We start from the raw sequence: 15480 nt of genomic DNA, 5'->3' as shown, positions 1-15480 counted from the left end.
GCTGAATTTACTGGTGTATTGTTTTGAATGTGGGTTGACGTATAAGCCAGTGCACCATGTGTGTTTGATAAGTATTTGTATTAAAATGTCTTGTCCTACTGTTTGCTGCAGCAGAACTAAAGTCAGTTGCTTTAATGGGGAGTAAAGGATGTGCTATTGTATTTGTAGGACTAGAGTGCCCCCCTGTGGCCATAATGTGCCATGCATGCTTGGTTCATGTAATAAAGTCACTGATGAGCAGTCAGTGCTGTCGAGTAAAGAAGACAGCATCTTAACAAGTCACTTATTTCTTTCTCAGCCCAAATACTTCTTTCAGGGAAAAAAGCAATAAATACTTACACTAAATTTGACAAGGCATTTTTACTCATTTCATGAATTTGTGAGAAATATGTCACTATAACAAGATAGAAAATGTTAGATCACTGTAGTTGTGTTTAAAAAAATTATAATCATACCAAATTTGAAGATTTTATTTATTAAATATTTTGTGAATCAATACATGTATACATTAACAGTAAGATTTTAAAATCAATAAAATAACTGGAAGCCAATGGATGGCCGCCAAAATAAGAATTATATGCTCATACTTCCTGGACCCACTTAGAAGCTGTGCCACTGCATTCTGGATCAGCTGTAAGTGCTGTAAGTGCTGTAGGCTGTCTTGGCTGAGCCCACAGAATAATGTATTGCAATATTTTGTTAGGTCATTTTAATAATAAAGGATTGATCTTATTTTGCATTGTTATTGCATTGAAAACGCTGGATTTTACAACTGCTTTCACTTGTCCCTTGAAAGTCAAGTCTGAGTCAGATAGCACACCCAAACATGTAGCTGGCTTAAAATATGTTTATCCTGGAATACATGTTTATAATGATAATGCAATTTTAACTTATCTGTAGACAGTGGCGTTTTATATGTAAAAAAATTGGTGGGGCACCAACTACTTCAATAGATAGGCTACATACCAGGAAAACTATAGTACTTGCTCTTGCTACTGATGTGTTTTTTTAACATGTTATGGGTCCATGCATGACTCCACAAAACACTTAAACAACAAAGTGGCTTCTAGCAGGTCTTGTACACATATACAGAGGAAGAGAGAATGTGTGTGAGTGAGTCAGAGAGAGTGAGAGAGTGAGTGAGTGTGTGTGAGAGTGTGTGTGTGAGTGAGTCAGAGAGAGAGTGAGTGAGTGTGTGTGAGTGAGTCAGAGTGAGAGAGTGAGTGAGTGTGTGTGAGTGAGTGAGTGAGTCAGAGAGAGAGTGAGTGAGTGAGTCAGAGTGAGAGAGTGAGTGTGTGTGTGTGAGTGAGTCAGACAGTGAGTGAGAGAGAGAGAGAGAGTGAGAGAGAGAGAGTGAGAGAGAGAGAGAGAGAGAGAGAGAGAGAGAGAAATTACACAAGTTACACTACCACTGTCACAAACCTAAATTATACAACAGGTAGTTCTGACCAAGCAACCTGATTGGTCAACTAGACATTTAGAACGTGCTCAAATCAGCATGACAGCATGCATCGCCGTGCTCAAATGAAAAAAGCCTCATCACTACAAAGACTACTCCGCCATTCATTAGAACTACAGACCGTGACGTCGCACTAACAACAACAGTCATTTCTGGGTTGAATGGAATTGCGGAGATATGTGAACTTGGCAAACTTGTTTTTTTCTGTTGTCAATTTCAGCCGTGACTGTAACGTTTAAACTATATAGTTAAACATGGTGGTCCGACCTATCTGACGTTTCTGCTGGCTTTATTTTATGTACTGTGTAACTTTGTTAGCGTCTTTGATTTGTTTTGTTTGCCTACAGGGCCATAAGCGAACAGCAAAGAGCTGAACATCACAACGAAGCGCAAAGACAACTTATTAGGGATAGGCCTACTAACCCATTCTGTGACAACAACTTTATGACAACAACCTCGATAGATAAGCATGGACACACTGACACTCGTCACCATCTATATCAATCCATCCAGCACAACAACAATATGACCAATGCACGGACCACAACCACCCAGGCAGGATGATAAAATATGTTTTCACTCACCAGCTGACGGCTCGGAAAGGGCAGCATGGCGGTTTTTCCTCTGGACAAACTTCACCACGTTAAAACTGCGGTTCATTTTACCAGTAGTTTGAGTGATGACAGTATTTCCTGGCTGGTGGGCTCCGAGGCGCTTTAATTGCAGTTTCTCTGTAGAATCAGGAAACGCAGTCTGAAGCAGCAAGGCAGGGAACAATTAAAAATGAACTGAAATCCTAACACAAATTATATAATGCAATTTATGAAGATGCTACATTCGTAGAATAAATTATAGCAGATAAAAGTTTGAAAATTGATAATAACGTCATTTGTTTACACAGTTCTTTCTGGTGATAGGAGGTGGGGCACAGCCCCTGACCCTAATGACCAGTGGCCAGTATCTGTACGGATATTTTGTTCATCATTTGTTGTTTTACAACATGTTCTATGAATAAATTGACTAGATTGTAGTGATCTAGTCAATTAGCACAACAATTTCCGTAAGTAGATGGACAGAAATGAACAAATAGTAGACACAGTCAATTGATTCTGTATTAAAACCATTAACCACCATGTATAATTTATTCAAAGTATGAAACAGAAGCAGCATGATGTTCACTGTCCAGTAGCTGCCTGAATCAAGTTTCAGGTTTCTCTTATAAGGTGGGAAGGAATCCAGTAGCTGCCTGGGAGGCGGTGTGAAAAAAAAGTGTGACTGGAGTCTGATGGGCAATAACATACAAAAATTTTTAGATAAAAAAAAATCCTTTAAATCCAGAAGTCTTAAAAACTACACTACCCACAACACATAGCGTTTCAACGTCATCAAAACAGGAAGTATTCGAGGCAGGGCAGTAACGTTGTTGGTGTATCAGAGAGGCAGGGAAAATCAGTGTCAGAGACACGGCTCTCCCTCTGTCAGCGCACATGGACGACGCCCAGGAACAACACATCCTCATTGGGAACAAATAAAGCCGACGGGCGACGCTTTGTTCCCTCGGTTCCTCTCGGTCGACCGTTCACCTATGATGGAACGGGCGATGGAGCAGCTCAACGTACAGCTCAGCCGGCTGACTCGCTCCCTCCGCCGGGCCAGGACCGTGGAACTCCCGGAAGGTAACGACACGGGATGATAAAGGCTTTATGTAAAACAGTGCGAGCATCCAGTGTGAATAATGGTGTTCACTGTTCACGTGCTAATATAGTCATAGTGAAGTATCATAGCACGCTACCTCGGCCTGTACAGCCCTGTGTGTGTATGCAGAGTGCCAGCATGGACACACTCACTGTAAGGCAGTGAGGTTCTGTTATTTAGTCTAACTTGACAGCAGAACTGGGACTCCATTTATATACAGTTTAGAAATAATTTTGCTGGTGGAATTCTTTAAACTGGACTGTGCCTCAGATAGTAGAAACATACTATACAATGTTTACCTTTTACCTTTTGTAGTTTGTCTTTTGAATGGTGTGTTACTGTGTTGATAAAAGGAACAAATGTGCCTCTTAGATGGATTAAATATTTATTAGATCATTATAGTCAAACCCATGTTGGTTTTCTATAGCATCTTACATAAGGCTTTGGTTATTAACAGGTGATGTGAATACAAAAACAGTGTCATCCCATACGTTTGATATGAATATGAATTACCAATATAGATACCGCTGTGTACAGTATTCAATAAGGCTTTTGTCAGTGTATAATCATTAAGAGACAATGGATTTTCATATTAACAGCAGGAGCAATGAGGAAGTAGAACTCGAAACACATTTATTTGCTTCTCACCTCCTGTTGTTGCTGTACACAAGCACAACCGGCCTTTCTACACCCAGTCTCTGTCACCTCAGTCGTTCTTAAACCAACAGTCAGGAGCCCAAATGAGCACTGGAACATGTTTTTTCTTGCTGTAATCATTCCTCCTGTTCATACTGACCATTACAAGATCCCTTCATAATGCATTTATGATGGAAGTGATGGAGGACACAATCCACAGCCCTCCTTCTGTGCAAAAATGTATTTAAAAGTTTACTCAAGCAAGATATGAAGCTTCAGCATCCAAATGAGTCAAATCAAGTAGATATCTTTCAACGTTACAGTCTTTTCAGTGCCAAAGTCCCTCTTTTTGTTACTATACTTCCACCACAGCTCAACAGGGAAACACTGTCTGAGGAAACACAAAGAGGGAATTTGATGCTAAAAAGACTGTAAATGTGTCAGATATCCACTTGATATGACTAACTCAGACTGATGAAGAGTCATATAAGCTTCACATCTACTTTTAAATGCAGCAGATATTTTGACTTGTCATAGAATAAAAATCACAGGTGTTACTGATAACATTAATAATGGCTCTGTTTGTAAAGGCTTTAGCCCATAGGACAGTCATCAGTACACATGGTAAAATGTGACAAAAGTTGTTTATTATTAATATTGATTGTTATTCAAATTCATTATTATTTCACAGCACATAATTGATCATATTAACCATTGTTGACTGTCTTATCCTGTAGTAAAGCATATGTCTATTTGTAAGTGTGAAATTTAGCCTGATAAGTGAACTGCTGCTGTTATAACATATAATGTTGTATTCTTCTTCTCTTTCTTCCCTCCACAGACAATGAGACTGCAGTGTACACACTTATGCCGATGGTCATGGCTGACCAGCACAGGTTAGCATCAAACCAGACTTTATAACATGAATAGTGTATGAATATTGGCACACCTTTAATGCACGTGTTGTGGAATGTTTATTTGTTTTTGCTAGCAGTCATGAGTCGTATCTCGTCTTCTCAATTTCTTCTGCACATGCAGAAGTTTAGTGAATTTGTGTGCTTGTCTCCTGAGGAAATGATTCACTTGTGCCATCCTGCTCCCCAAAGGTCAGTGTCAGAGTTGCTGCTCAACTCCAAATTTGATGTTAACTACGCCTTTGGACGTGTGAAGAGAAGTTTGCTACACATTGCTGCCAAGTAAGACATTCACAATTTCACCTCCAATTTCTGCCAGGATCCTGCCTTCCAGCAAATTTTTTTAAAAATGCAGAAGTGGGGTGTCTGTGCAGGCAGACATCTCTATGAGACATGACATCATGGCTACATAGCGTGTGACGTGGGGAATAATGGGGGCTGGGGGTTAAAAAAGATTTTTTTTTAAAAACAGAGGGCAAAGGGACAAACGCCACTCCAAATTAAAAATACTGAATTGAAAACAGCATTACAGCAGCACAAGAAATACACCAGAGAGATAGGTTGGAACAGGATGTAGTTAGGCAGAAAATACATGTAACAAAGATTAATATGTGAGTACTGGTAATCTATGATGACGTACTAGCACACTGTTAAACACACAAACATCAGCTTTTCATTCATTGGTTCATTCATTGGTTCAATCATTGGTTCAATCATTGGTTCAATCATTGGTTCAATCATTGGCGGCTCAATGAGCCAGATTTTAAGGTGGAAACTTCTGCCAGCACATAAGGTTTAATGGACAAGTATGTTTTATTCCATATTTAACAAGAAATTTAAAAAAAAAAACCCTTTTTGTGGTATAGTTACTCTATGAGCACTCAATACTTGGACATCAATCACTAAACTGAACAATGACACAGAACATGTGACCCTGATTTTAGTATACGTCTTTGTCTCCCTCTCATGGCACACTGCATTATTTTCACTGTTTGCTTGCCATTTTTTGGTGACTTTTTTCTTTTAAGTCTCCCTGGTTCACACACACACAATATCATGGTCCTGATTCCAGTCCTAAATATCAAAAATATTTCAAATAATCATATAATGAGACCAAGGGGAAGCGACCGGATCACAAGACAAATGATAAGAATCCTTCAATATCACACACTGTATGATTATATCTTCAGTCCAGCCCATCTCAGTATGTAACTGCCAATGTGTACATGATGCTATAATCTGGTATGGTGCATCAAATGGTGACATTTATGTTTGAACTGTGCACTTTCCCTTTTAAATGTATGTATAAATAAAGTATTGTAGAGTAACAGTGTGGTGTTGATGAATTAAAATGCTATTTCTTTACTATTCCAAACACTAACCTGCCACATACTGAGTAAAGGTGATTTTGTGTATATGCAGACAGTCTGCTCTGACACTGATATCTCTATTATCTCTGCATAGCTGTGGGTCAGTGGAGTGTCTGGTTCTGCTGCTGAAGAGAGGAGCCAACCCAAACTACCAGGACATCTCAGGCTGCACCCCACTGCACCTCGCTGCTAGGAACGGGTACACACTACACACTACGCTACACTATATGAGCCAATAAGTTAGTTGCTGTTAAATACTGGGTAATGTAGTGGAGGGGTGGAATCACCTGTACTACTACTACTACTACTACTACTACTACTACTACTACTACTACATATGATGTGTATTTCCACAACACTAATTCTCAGTACAACAACAGAGTCAGTTGTGGTGGAAGTATAGTAACAAAAAGAAGAACTTTGGCACTAAAGACTGTAACGTTGAAAGATATCTACTTGATTTGACTCATTTGGATACTGAAGCTTCATATTAGCTTCAGATAAACTTTTAAATACATTTATACACAGAAGGAGGACGGTGGATTTTGTCCTCCATACTTCCATTGTAAGTGTATTATGAAGGGATCTTCTAATGGTCAGTATGAACAGGAGGAATGATTACAGCAAGAAAAACATGTTCCAGTGCTCATTTGGGCTCCTGACTGTTGGTTTAAGACAGGCTTGAAAAATTGTGAACAGAAACACTGTTTGTATACACAAATTTTTTCAATCTCTTTTACTTTATTTTACTTTTAAATTATAGTAAGATACCATCAACGAAGCTCAACACTTCCTGCAGGTTTCCCAAAAGCCGAGCTGGAAAGGGAGAGATTATACTTGTTGGACCACTGGAAGACTTTTTGTGTGAAATACTGTATCTATGCAGGAAATGTTTCATTGGGGATAACTAAACAACTGGAAATACTAGTGACTGGAACTAATTATTGAATGAAAACAGTTTTACTATTAAAAAGAGAGAGTGAGAGCAGCAGAGTGGTGAGTATGACATGTTGTACTGCTGAAATTAGTGCTATGGAAATGGACATTATACTGAATTTATCAAGACAACAGGTAAACATGGATGAAGTGCTGAGTTTGCATTAAGAGGGGAACAGGGGAAATGGGAATAAAAGCCTCTTATAATAGAGGCCAGTTAGAATTAAAGCCCTGGTTTTCTCTGCAGTGGAGATAAATAAAGGCCAAGGTTTGGGCGAGGAGATGAGAATTTTTTTAACCAAAGTTAAATGTCTAGTTTGAAAGAAATGGGCAGGCGCACGATGAAAGACACATTGCTTCATGGGAGGGGTAGGACCCAGGGTTTTTGGAGTTAAAATTGAAGATATCTCAGCCTATGCTGCTTTGATTTTGACCATTCGTCTTTTAATGTGTCTCTTGCGAATCGCCAGGCCTTATTTAATGTGATAATAAATCTCTGGAAAACCACTTTAACTCTCCTTTAGTAATGTTGCCAGTGAGATTTCATTTCTGTTAGACAATCCACCAGCTTTGTGGGAGATTACAGTCCTCATAGCTCCAGCTTCCAATCATGCACTCATACAGTCCAGACAGACACACACATTTTGCTTTGTTCTTCAGGCTCTGTTATTCTTTACATTTAAAAAATGTAAAATGTCTCCTTAACATGCCAGGTTATGCTCCAGCGACAGCTGTGGCTGGAGGCATTATGTTTTCAGGTTGTCTGTCCGCCTATCTGTCCATTCTCGTGAAGGCAATATCTCAGGAACGCCTTGAGGGAATTTCTTCAAATTTGGCACAAATGTCCACTTGGACTCAAGGATGAACTGATTAGAATTTACTCGTCAAAGGTCAAGATCACTGTGACCTCACAAAACAATTTTTTGCCCATGACTCAAGAATTCATATGCTAATTATGACATAGTTTCACACAAATGTCTAATAGGATAACATTATGAAGTGATGACATTTTATATCTAAAAGGTCAAAGGCAGAAACACTTTTCTGGCCATTATTCAACGCCATAAGTCAGGAACAGAAGGGGAAATTGTGACCATATTTCACATTTGGCCAGATACTGAATCTGTGACACTAATCTTGGTGCCCACCTTGAAACTGTGGTGATTGTACAGATCTTCTGTGCTGCCAGGTTGAAGATGTGTGTGAAACATCCATGTTTTAGAATTTGTAGCTTCTTTGCAGCAACATCTATATCTGAAGCATTGTTTATTGTCATGGGTACAACTTTGTGCTCTATCAGAATCAGCTTTATTGGCCAAACATGTCAACATATACAAGGAAAATAATCTTTTATTAAATTCCTTCAGTCTTCACTACAAATAGACAGACAGACAGACATGGATGTAAACTGGAACTTGACTGGTCGGTGGAGGCATACAACCGCAAGGTGGTATTTCTAGTTGGACATTAAGATGTTATTTGCATGTAGTAAATGAACCTTCATGACAGTTTAAGGTGTGAATGGCATGAAACAGACTGTGTGGGATTGTGAGATTTCTATTCATGGAAATACTAAACACTTCATCCACTCTTCCCTCCAGACAGAAGAAGTGTATGGGCAAACTATTGGAATATAACGCTGATGTCAACATCTGCAACAATGAGGGACTGACTGCTGTGAGTGGACTGTAATCCTCTGGCTCATGTTGCACTGAATGCCTTCAAATCATTGTAATCATCTCTGCTGATCAAATGATTGTAATGTGATCTATTTGACTGCTGGTTTATGACCTCTTGTTGTCAGGGTAGTGACTGCCCCTCTGCTACTGTGCTGTAGATCCACTGGCTGGCAGTGAACGGGCGGACGGAGCTCCTCCATGATCTGGTCCAGCATGTGTCCAATGTGGATGTGGAGGATGCCATGGGGCAAACAGCTTTACATGTAGCCTGTCAGAATGGACACAAAACTGTGAGCCAATTTCAAAATATCTCTTAGAAAAGAATAAAACATGGATAGTTATTTTTAGCCCAGCTAGTGAGCACATAGGACTCAAAATTTGTCCACAGCTGGTGGTCAATGGTGCCATCAGCTGTTTGGTTTAGGCTACTTCAGTCCAGTTGGGTGTTAGTAGTAGCATTGTTAGGGTTACTTGTTGGGCTTTTAGGCCTTTAAATAGGAAGCTTTACCAGCAGTGGGAACAGTTTTCAACATGCCACAAAGCCTCTGTAAGATCACTGTGGGAAATTTATTTTGGAACTACCACTACTACTTTTGGCATTCCATTTGATCCATATTTCCAGCTGGACTCTGACATTAACTGGCTGTGACCACAGTGTGAGTAGGTATACATGTTGCTGTGGCTGGTTATGTCTGGCTGTGTTTGAATACCACTTGGCTATGGCTACAGCTGTAGCTGTGATTGTGATTGGCTGGCTGCACTTTACAGCACCTACGATAATAAAATTGGCCAAGAATAATTGGCCCAAGATAGTGTTGAAAAGCCAGACACACCTGCCATGTCTATCCAATATGATAGATGTGTCACTAGCATATACCACAGGTATTCAGGAATAGCTCAGCCAGCACAACCATGCCAATTCCCTGGTGTTACACCCGTTAAATACATACTGTAAGTGTCACAGCCCCAAATTGATGCAGACTTGTGGTTGAGTTACCCAATGTGACCCTAGCTTTAGCATTAGCACATTAGCCAGCCACAGCAGAGTGTGCACCAACTTGTGCTGGTAATATGGGCAGAGGGCAAACAAAATTATTGCAATAGATTGCAAAAGTAATTGCGAAGGAACCTGAGACTGTGAGGTAATACAAAAGTATTGCAACAGAATGCAAAAATAGTCCAGAAATAAATTCCTCTCATGACCTTCCAGGGTCTCTGTAGCACACAGAGGTGGAGTTTGGTTCAGAATAAGGAGCTGTGTGGGTTGTCCATACGCCACCCAGTAAGCTACTGATATCATGCATCTATTATTTCAGCTCAGTAAAGGCAAAACAAATCCTCTATACCATAGCATTCATAGAATCATTGGCATTATTGCTCATAACCCTCCCCCTATTGTCCAGTATGTCAGTCAAATATTTCCCAGTATGTGACAGAAGTGCGTGTTTTATCCGGTCAGACGGTGCTGTGTCTTCTGGACAGTGGAGCTGACATCAACCGGCCAAACGTCTCTGGAGCCACACCTCTTTACTTTGCTTGCAGGTGATGTCATCAGTTATGTCATTGTAATGTTGGTGATTCATAATGATCCCATCTCACCTCTTTACACTTCCTCTTACAGTTCAAGAGTAAAGATGCATGGATGGATGTCTGTCTGTATTTTATGAAAAGTAGGCTTTCCAGTTATTAATTTACATGTCAGAGTACTAAAAAAACTGCTCAACAAACTACACTTGACCCTGCCCAGGACCACACAGTCTTGGCTTGTATCTCGTCATGCCTTGCCGATATATCGGCATGGATGAAAGAACACCACCTGCCCAAAACTTGGGTGTCATGATCGATGGCCAACTAACATTTAAGGTTCATGTGGCCTCAAGCATGCAGCACAACTCCTGGTACAGGCTCTCGTAATATCACGCATTGACTACTGCAACTCCTTAATGGCAGACCTCCCTGCATGTACATTAAAACCTCTGCAGATTATCCAGAACATGGCGGCACATCTGGTCTTCAGCCAGCCCAAAACAGCACATGTCACTCCACTGTTCATATCCCCCCACTGGCTCCCAGTTGCTGCCCACATCAAATTCAAAACACTGACACTCGCCCACAGAATAGCAACTAAAACAGCTCCCGCCTACCTGAACTCCCTCATTCACGTCTACGCTCCCTCCCGCTCTGCCAATGAAAGGTGCCTAGTACCACCAACACAACAGGGCCCTAAGTTGCTAGCTAGACTCTTCTCCTCTGTAGTTCCCCGTCGGTGGAACGAGTTACCAAACTCTGTTCGATCTGCAGAGTCGCTTTCAATCTTTAAGAAAAGACTAAAGACGCGGTTCTTTTGTGAACACCTCTGCACTTGATGGACTGAAGGAAAAAAAAAACAGACAAAAAAATCTGCTTCTATGCACTCAATATATTGCCTCTGTGCACCACCTGTTGGCATCTACGTCCCTCTCGGACTCAAACTTCGCTTTATGGCACTTACTTGTGTTGTTCTCTCCTTACTAGATCCCTGCTTGTGTTATATCAGCTCTCAGATGTATGTCACTTTGGATAAAATCATTTGCATATCCAAGTCCCAATACTCAAACATGTTACAACTTATTTTGCAGCCACGGCCAAAGAGACACCGCACAGATTCTGCTCTCTCGAGGTGCCAAATACCTTGCTGACAAGAATGGAATCACTCCTCTGGATCTCTGTGTGCAGGTGAACATTTCACCACCTTTTCACCTTTCATGCACATTGTCCTGTTTCCTCTGTTGTGCAAGTCATATACGCATATAGTTCATGCTGAGCTTCTGTGGTTTCTGTCCCTGCTGTGTGTGTTCAGGGAGGATACGGGGAGACCTGTGAGATCCTCATCCAGCACCACGGCAGGCTCTTCCAGACCCTCATCCAGATGACACAGAATGATGATATCAAAGAGAATATGGTATGAGCAGTTTTTCTACATTCATTCATTAACCCTTGTGTGTACACTTCTGTTGACTTGTGTGTGTGTGTGTGTGTGTGTGTGTAGCTCAGGCAGGTTTTGGAGCATGTCTCTCAGCAGAGTGACAGTCATTATCAGAGGATTTTGACCAGTCTTGCTGAAGTTGCAACCACCAATGGACACAAGCTGCTCAGGTATAATTGTGCATATTCATATTCACATATATGTTTCATTTTTTAATATTAGTTGCATATACAGAGGATTAACTAATTAAAGGAACAACAGACAATTGCCAACTTGTGACAGCCACCCCTCCTTAAAGCAAAGCCATGTTTTGATGGTCCCAACACACACATATGTTCGTAAGCAGAGAGAAAGCTCTGTTTTTAAAACTCTTTGGGTTCAGCTATCAATACTTTTTGTGGCTCCTAACTGAATCTCTGTGGTTTGGAGTTCAGCCTTATTTGACAGTTTACCAATCAACTTCAGTCATATCAGAGCTGTATTTGATTTGTGTTCATTTACTCTTTATCAGTCTTAAATATTGCAGTGAGGAATAGATTCATTCATTTTCTTGTGAAGAGTTATAGTAGATGAGTTTCAGAGACCGCAGACACATAAAACATGGAAACGATTAGTTCTCATAAACAGCAAACATTTCTGTATTGCCTCACTTGTCTTGTCTGTGGAAGTGTTTTGTGTCATGTAGTGGACCTGCGTTCCATCACAAATCTACTGATTGTTCTAAAATGTGTTTGACAGTTCTTCATCTTACCTCTTCCTCTCCTCAGCCTGTCCAGCAGTTATGAGGCTCAGATGAAGAGCCTGCTGAGAATCGTTCGTATTTTCTGCCATGTGTTCCGTCTGGGGCCTTCATCACCCAACAACGGCAACGACATGGGCTACAACGGCAACAAGACGCCTCGCAGCCAGGTCTTTAAGGTTAGTGGGAGGTGTTGGTACAATACATAGTAATCTGTAAGGTGTTGCAGGTGCTGGGTTTTGTATAGACTGACAATCATACTCAATCAACAATTAAAGAAACATTGCCAATGCCCCTGTCGATATGAAGACTTAAAAATTGGTGTAGGGGTAAAATGTATTGGTGAATTATTCAAAAATCCTAATCAGTCTGCTGTGGTAAACCACTACTAACTTCCTAAATATGTGTTCTACTTTTAGAGCTAGAATATAATATAAAACAACCTAAGCTCTTCTCCCCACTTTGCACCTTTGAACATCTGACAGAAGCTCACCTGCTCGCTCTATACGCTGCTTTAGCCTGCACCATTGCGCTTCTTCATTTAGTAGGATACAAAGAATAAGTCTGGTGATATTATGCATGATTCCTGATAAAGCCTGATATATCGTATTCCTCTGTTCCATAGAGCTCCATTGTTGTCCAAAAACTATTAAAAACACATCAATGAGTCACACTGTTGCACTGGGTGACATGTTCCTTCATTACCATGAACACAGAATGTAGTTTATTTTGATTCAATCCCACAACACACCGTCCTGCTGCCAGAAACACTCACTAGAATATCAAAAGTCATCCACCACTGAAAATAGTCCCCAACAAAATGCATTATTTCTTCCTGCTTGAGTAACATTTGACAGTAAAACTACAGTGACCAAGTTAATTTACTGAAGTCCAATATTTTAGTATTGTCTACTATTATCTGTTCATAAAATCTGCTACAGTTTTACTGATAAAACTCCCCAACAGTATGTAAAGTAGTTCAATTACTGTAGGATCTAAGAATAAATTGATGCAATCAGAGGTTTTTCAAGATTATGTAATCACATAAAAATTCTCCACATAGTGGCTTCAACTGTAATTATAAAACTTGATCACAAATTCAGGAGTTTGTAAGAATTACAGTGTTTGTTGTCTGTCGCCTGGTCAGATCTCATGACCAGAAAGCAAGCAAGAAAAAAAACACAAAAAGCCATAGATGTGAACTGATATATGAATATACATTTTTGGCAACTTTCTATATTTGCTTCTTTCTCTGAAAGACAGTTGGTAACACTGGCACATGTTTACTGTGAGCTGACTTTATGTTTTCCAACTAAAATAAGAAGCCAATAAGAATTCACTCCATTGGCTGCAGATGTGTGGGAGACAGATGGATGTGGAGACAGTACAAAAAGATGAGTGTTCTTGGACAAGTTCTGCTGTCTTAGATGTGAGCCATGGACATATTTCATATTTGCAGTAAATCATAAACCTGTGCTGGTCAAATATATTGAGCCTCATTCACAAACAGTGCATACGAACAAATCTGTGCTTAGACCGTACAGGATTCATCGATATTTTCTTACCTGAATTTGTACATACTCTGCAAACAAATTGCCTCAGATCATGCCTACGCACAAATGATGAAGGCTCAGATGTCTTAAAAAATGTAAACACACACCTTTTAACTAAATGCATAGCATATTAAAACTTCATTCATTAAAAAAGGCATTAATACACAACAATATTTAAAACCATTAATTTACTAATGCTTTGGTCAAAGGTTTTAAAAAACCGCAAAGTTGACGCCCTTTCATCCTCATCAATTATTGTCATAATTAAAATATTCAACTGAGTGTCCCAGTCCTAGCTTACAATGGAGTATATGAGGATGTCCACATTGGTCCATAGCCAATGTTAATTGGTAGCTAACTGTTTAATTGGTAGCCTATTAAAAGGCATGCAGGATATATAAAAGATTCCAATTTACCTCCAAGCAAGTGTTAAGATGGCATATCTAGCCTTGCAGCCCGTGCATTCAGGAGAAAGCACATCTTCAAAGACCGATATAACATGTTTGAAGAGAGTGATGAATAGCTTATCAGCTGTTTCTGACTGCCAAGACAAGTTTTGCTGCAGCTATGCAATTCCGTGGAATGCCATCTAAGTCATGGGACACACCGCTCTCACCCGATACCTTCTCAGGTTCAGGTTCCACCATGCCCACACGCACACCGTAGGGCTGCTCAAGGGCAGTTGGATATGTTTGGGCACAGCTGGGGGCCTTTATACCCCTTAGAAGGTGTGTAGTATCATTCTGGCATGCTGTGTCCTTCATAACATTGCAATGGCTCATGGCATTCCTCTACCACCTGGAACAGAGCTGCAACTAGACTGCAGGCCGACAACCGAATATGTGACCTCCCAGCAGGGCTGCATTTCAGGCTCGCCATGACTTAATGCAGCGTCTCTAATGATGATAAATTAAATTGCCACATTTTAAAATGGCAAACTTAATAACACTGTTAACAACTGGCTTTTCCATGTTGGACACTTGAACATTTTCTGAAATTGAAGCCACTAATGCAACTACTATGTAGGCCACCATACGGCATCTGGAGAGTATCTACATTTTTCTGAAGCAAATGAAACACACAACACTTCAAAACATGCACTTATTTATTAATGAGGGCATCCAGTAATTGTTTCAGTGTTTCCTTAATGTCTTTTATGCCTGACACTATGTCCTTCACAGCGTCCAGGAGAGCCAGCTGGCTGTGGACGAGGTTTTTCTGCCTTCCACCTCGGACACTATTGTTTCAGTTTCTTCAGTTGTAAAATTCTTTTGCTTTTTTGCTTTGGGGCCATGTTTCTCTCTTACAACAACTTCATCACTTTCTCCATGATACACTTCTTGGCAAATTTATTTCCTTATATAGAGAAATGGGGGCGTGGCAGTATGCTGATTGCAAATATCGGGCACATACCTGTCAATTTAGAATGATTCTGATTCACTAACATACGCACAGTGGTAAGAACACAAAATTGGCCAGTGCAAATGTGTCATGATGATAATTTTGTGTGCACACTTATTTTGTGAGCAAATTA

The 15480-nt window shown here is 40.2% G+C and overlaps 1 protein-coding gene across 1 annotated transcript in view; it reads left to right on the top strand.

Annotated features, from left to right (window-relative positions):
- The first annotated feature begins 2835 nt into the window (after positions 1–2835).
- hace1 (HECT domain and ankyrin repeat containing E3 ubiquitin protein ligase 1) overlaps positions 2836–15480 on the top strand; it is a 39453-nt gene continuing 26808 nt past the window's right edge. The window contains exons 1-11 of the mRNA XM_067602515.1: positions 2836–3135; positions 4632–4686; positions 4897–4986; positions 6169–6273; positions 8612–8687; positions 8848–8979; positions 10149–10231; positions 11308–11404; positions 11529–11630; positions 11718–11824; positions 12422–12572. Of these exons, the coding sequence (XP_067458616.1) occupies positions 3045–3135; positions 4632–4686; positions 4897–4986; positions 6169–6273; positions 8612–8687; positions 8848–8979; positions 10149–10231; positions 11308–11404; positions 11529–11630; positions 11718–11824; positions 12422–12572 (1089 nt within the window). The 5' untranslated portion in view covers positions 2836–3044. The remainder of the gene's footprint in view (positions 3136–4631; positions 4687–4896; positions 4987–6168; positions 6274–8611; positions 8688–8847; positions 8980–10148; positions 10232–11307; positions 11405–11528; positions 11631–11717; positions 11825–12421; positions 12573–15480) is intronic.

The sequence above is a fragment of the Thunnus thynnus genome, chromosome 10 (genome assembly GCF_963924715.1).
Source record: "Thunnus thynnus chromosome 10, fThuThy2.1, whole genome shotgun sequence".
Classification (NCBI taxonomy): domain Eukaryota; kingdom Metazoa; phylum Chordata; class Actinopteri; order Scombriformes; family Scombridae; genus Thunnus; species Thunnus thynnus.
The sequence above is the reverse complement of the archived record's forward strand: the minus strand, read 5'-3'. Positions and strand labels throughout refer to the sequence as shown.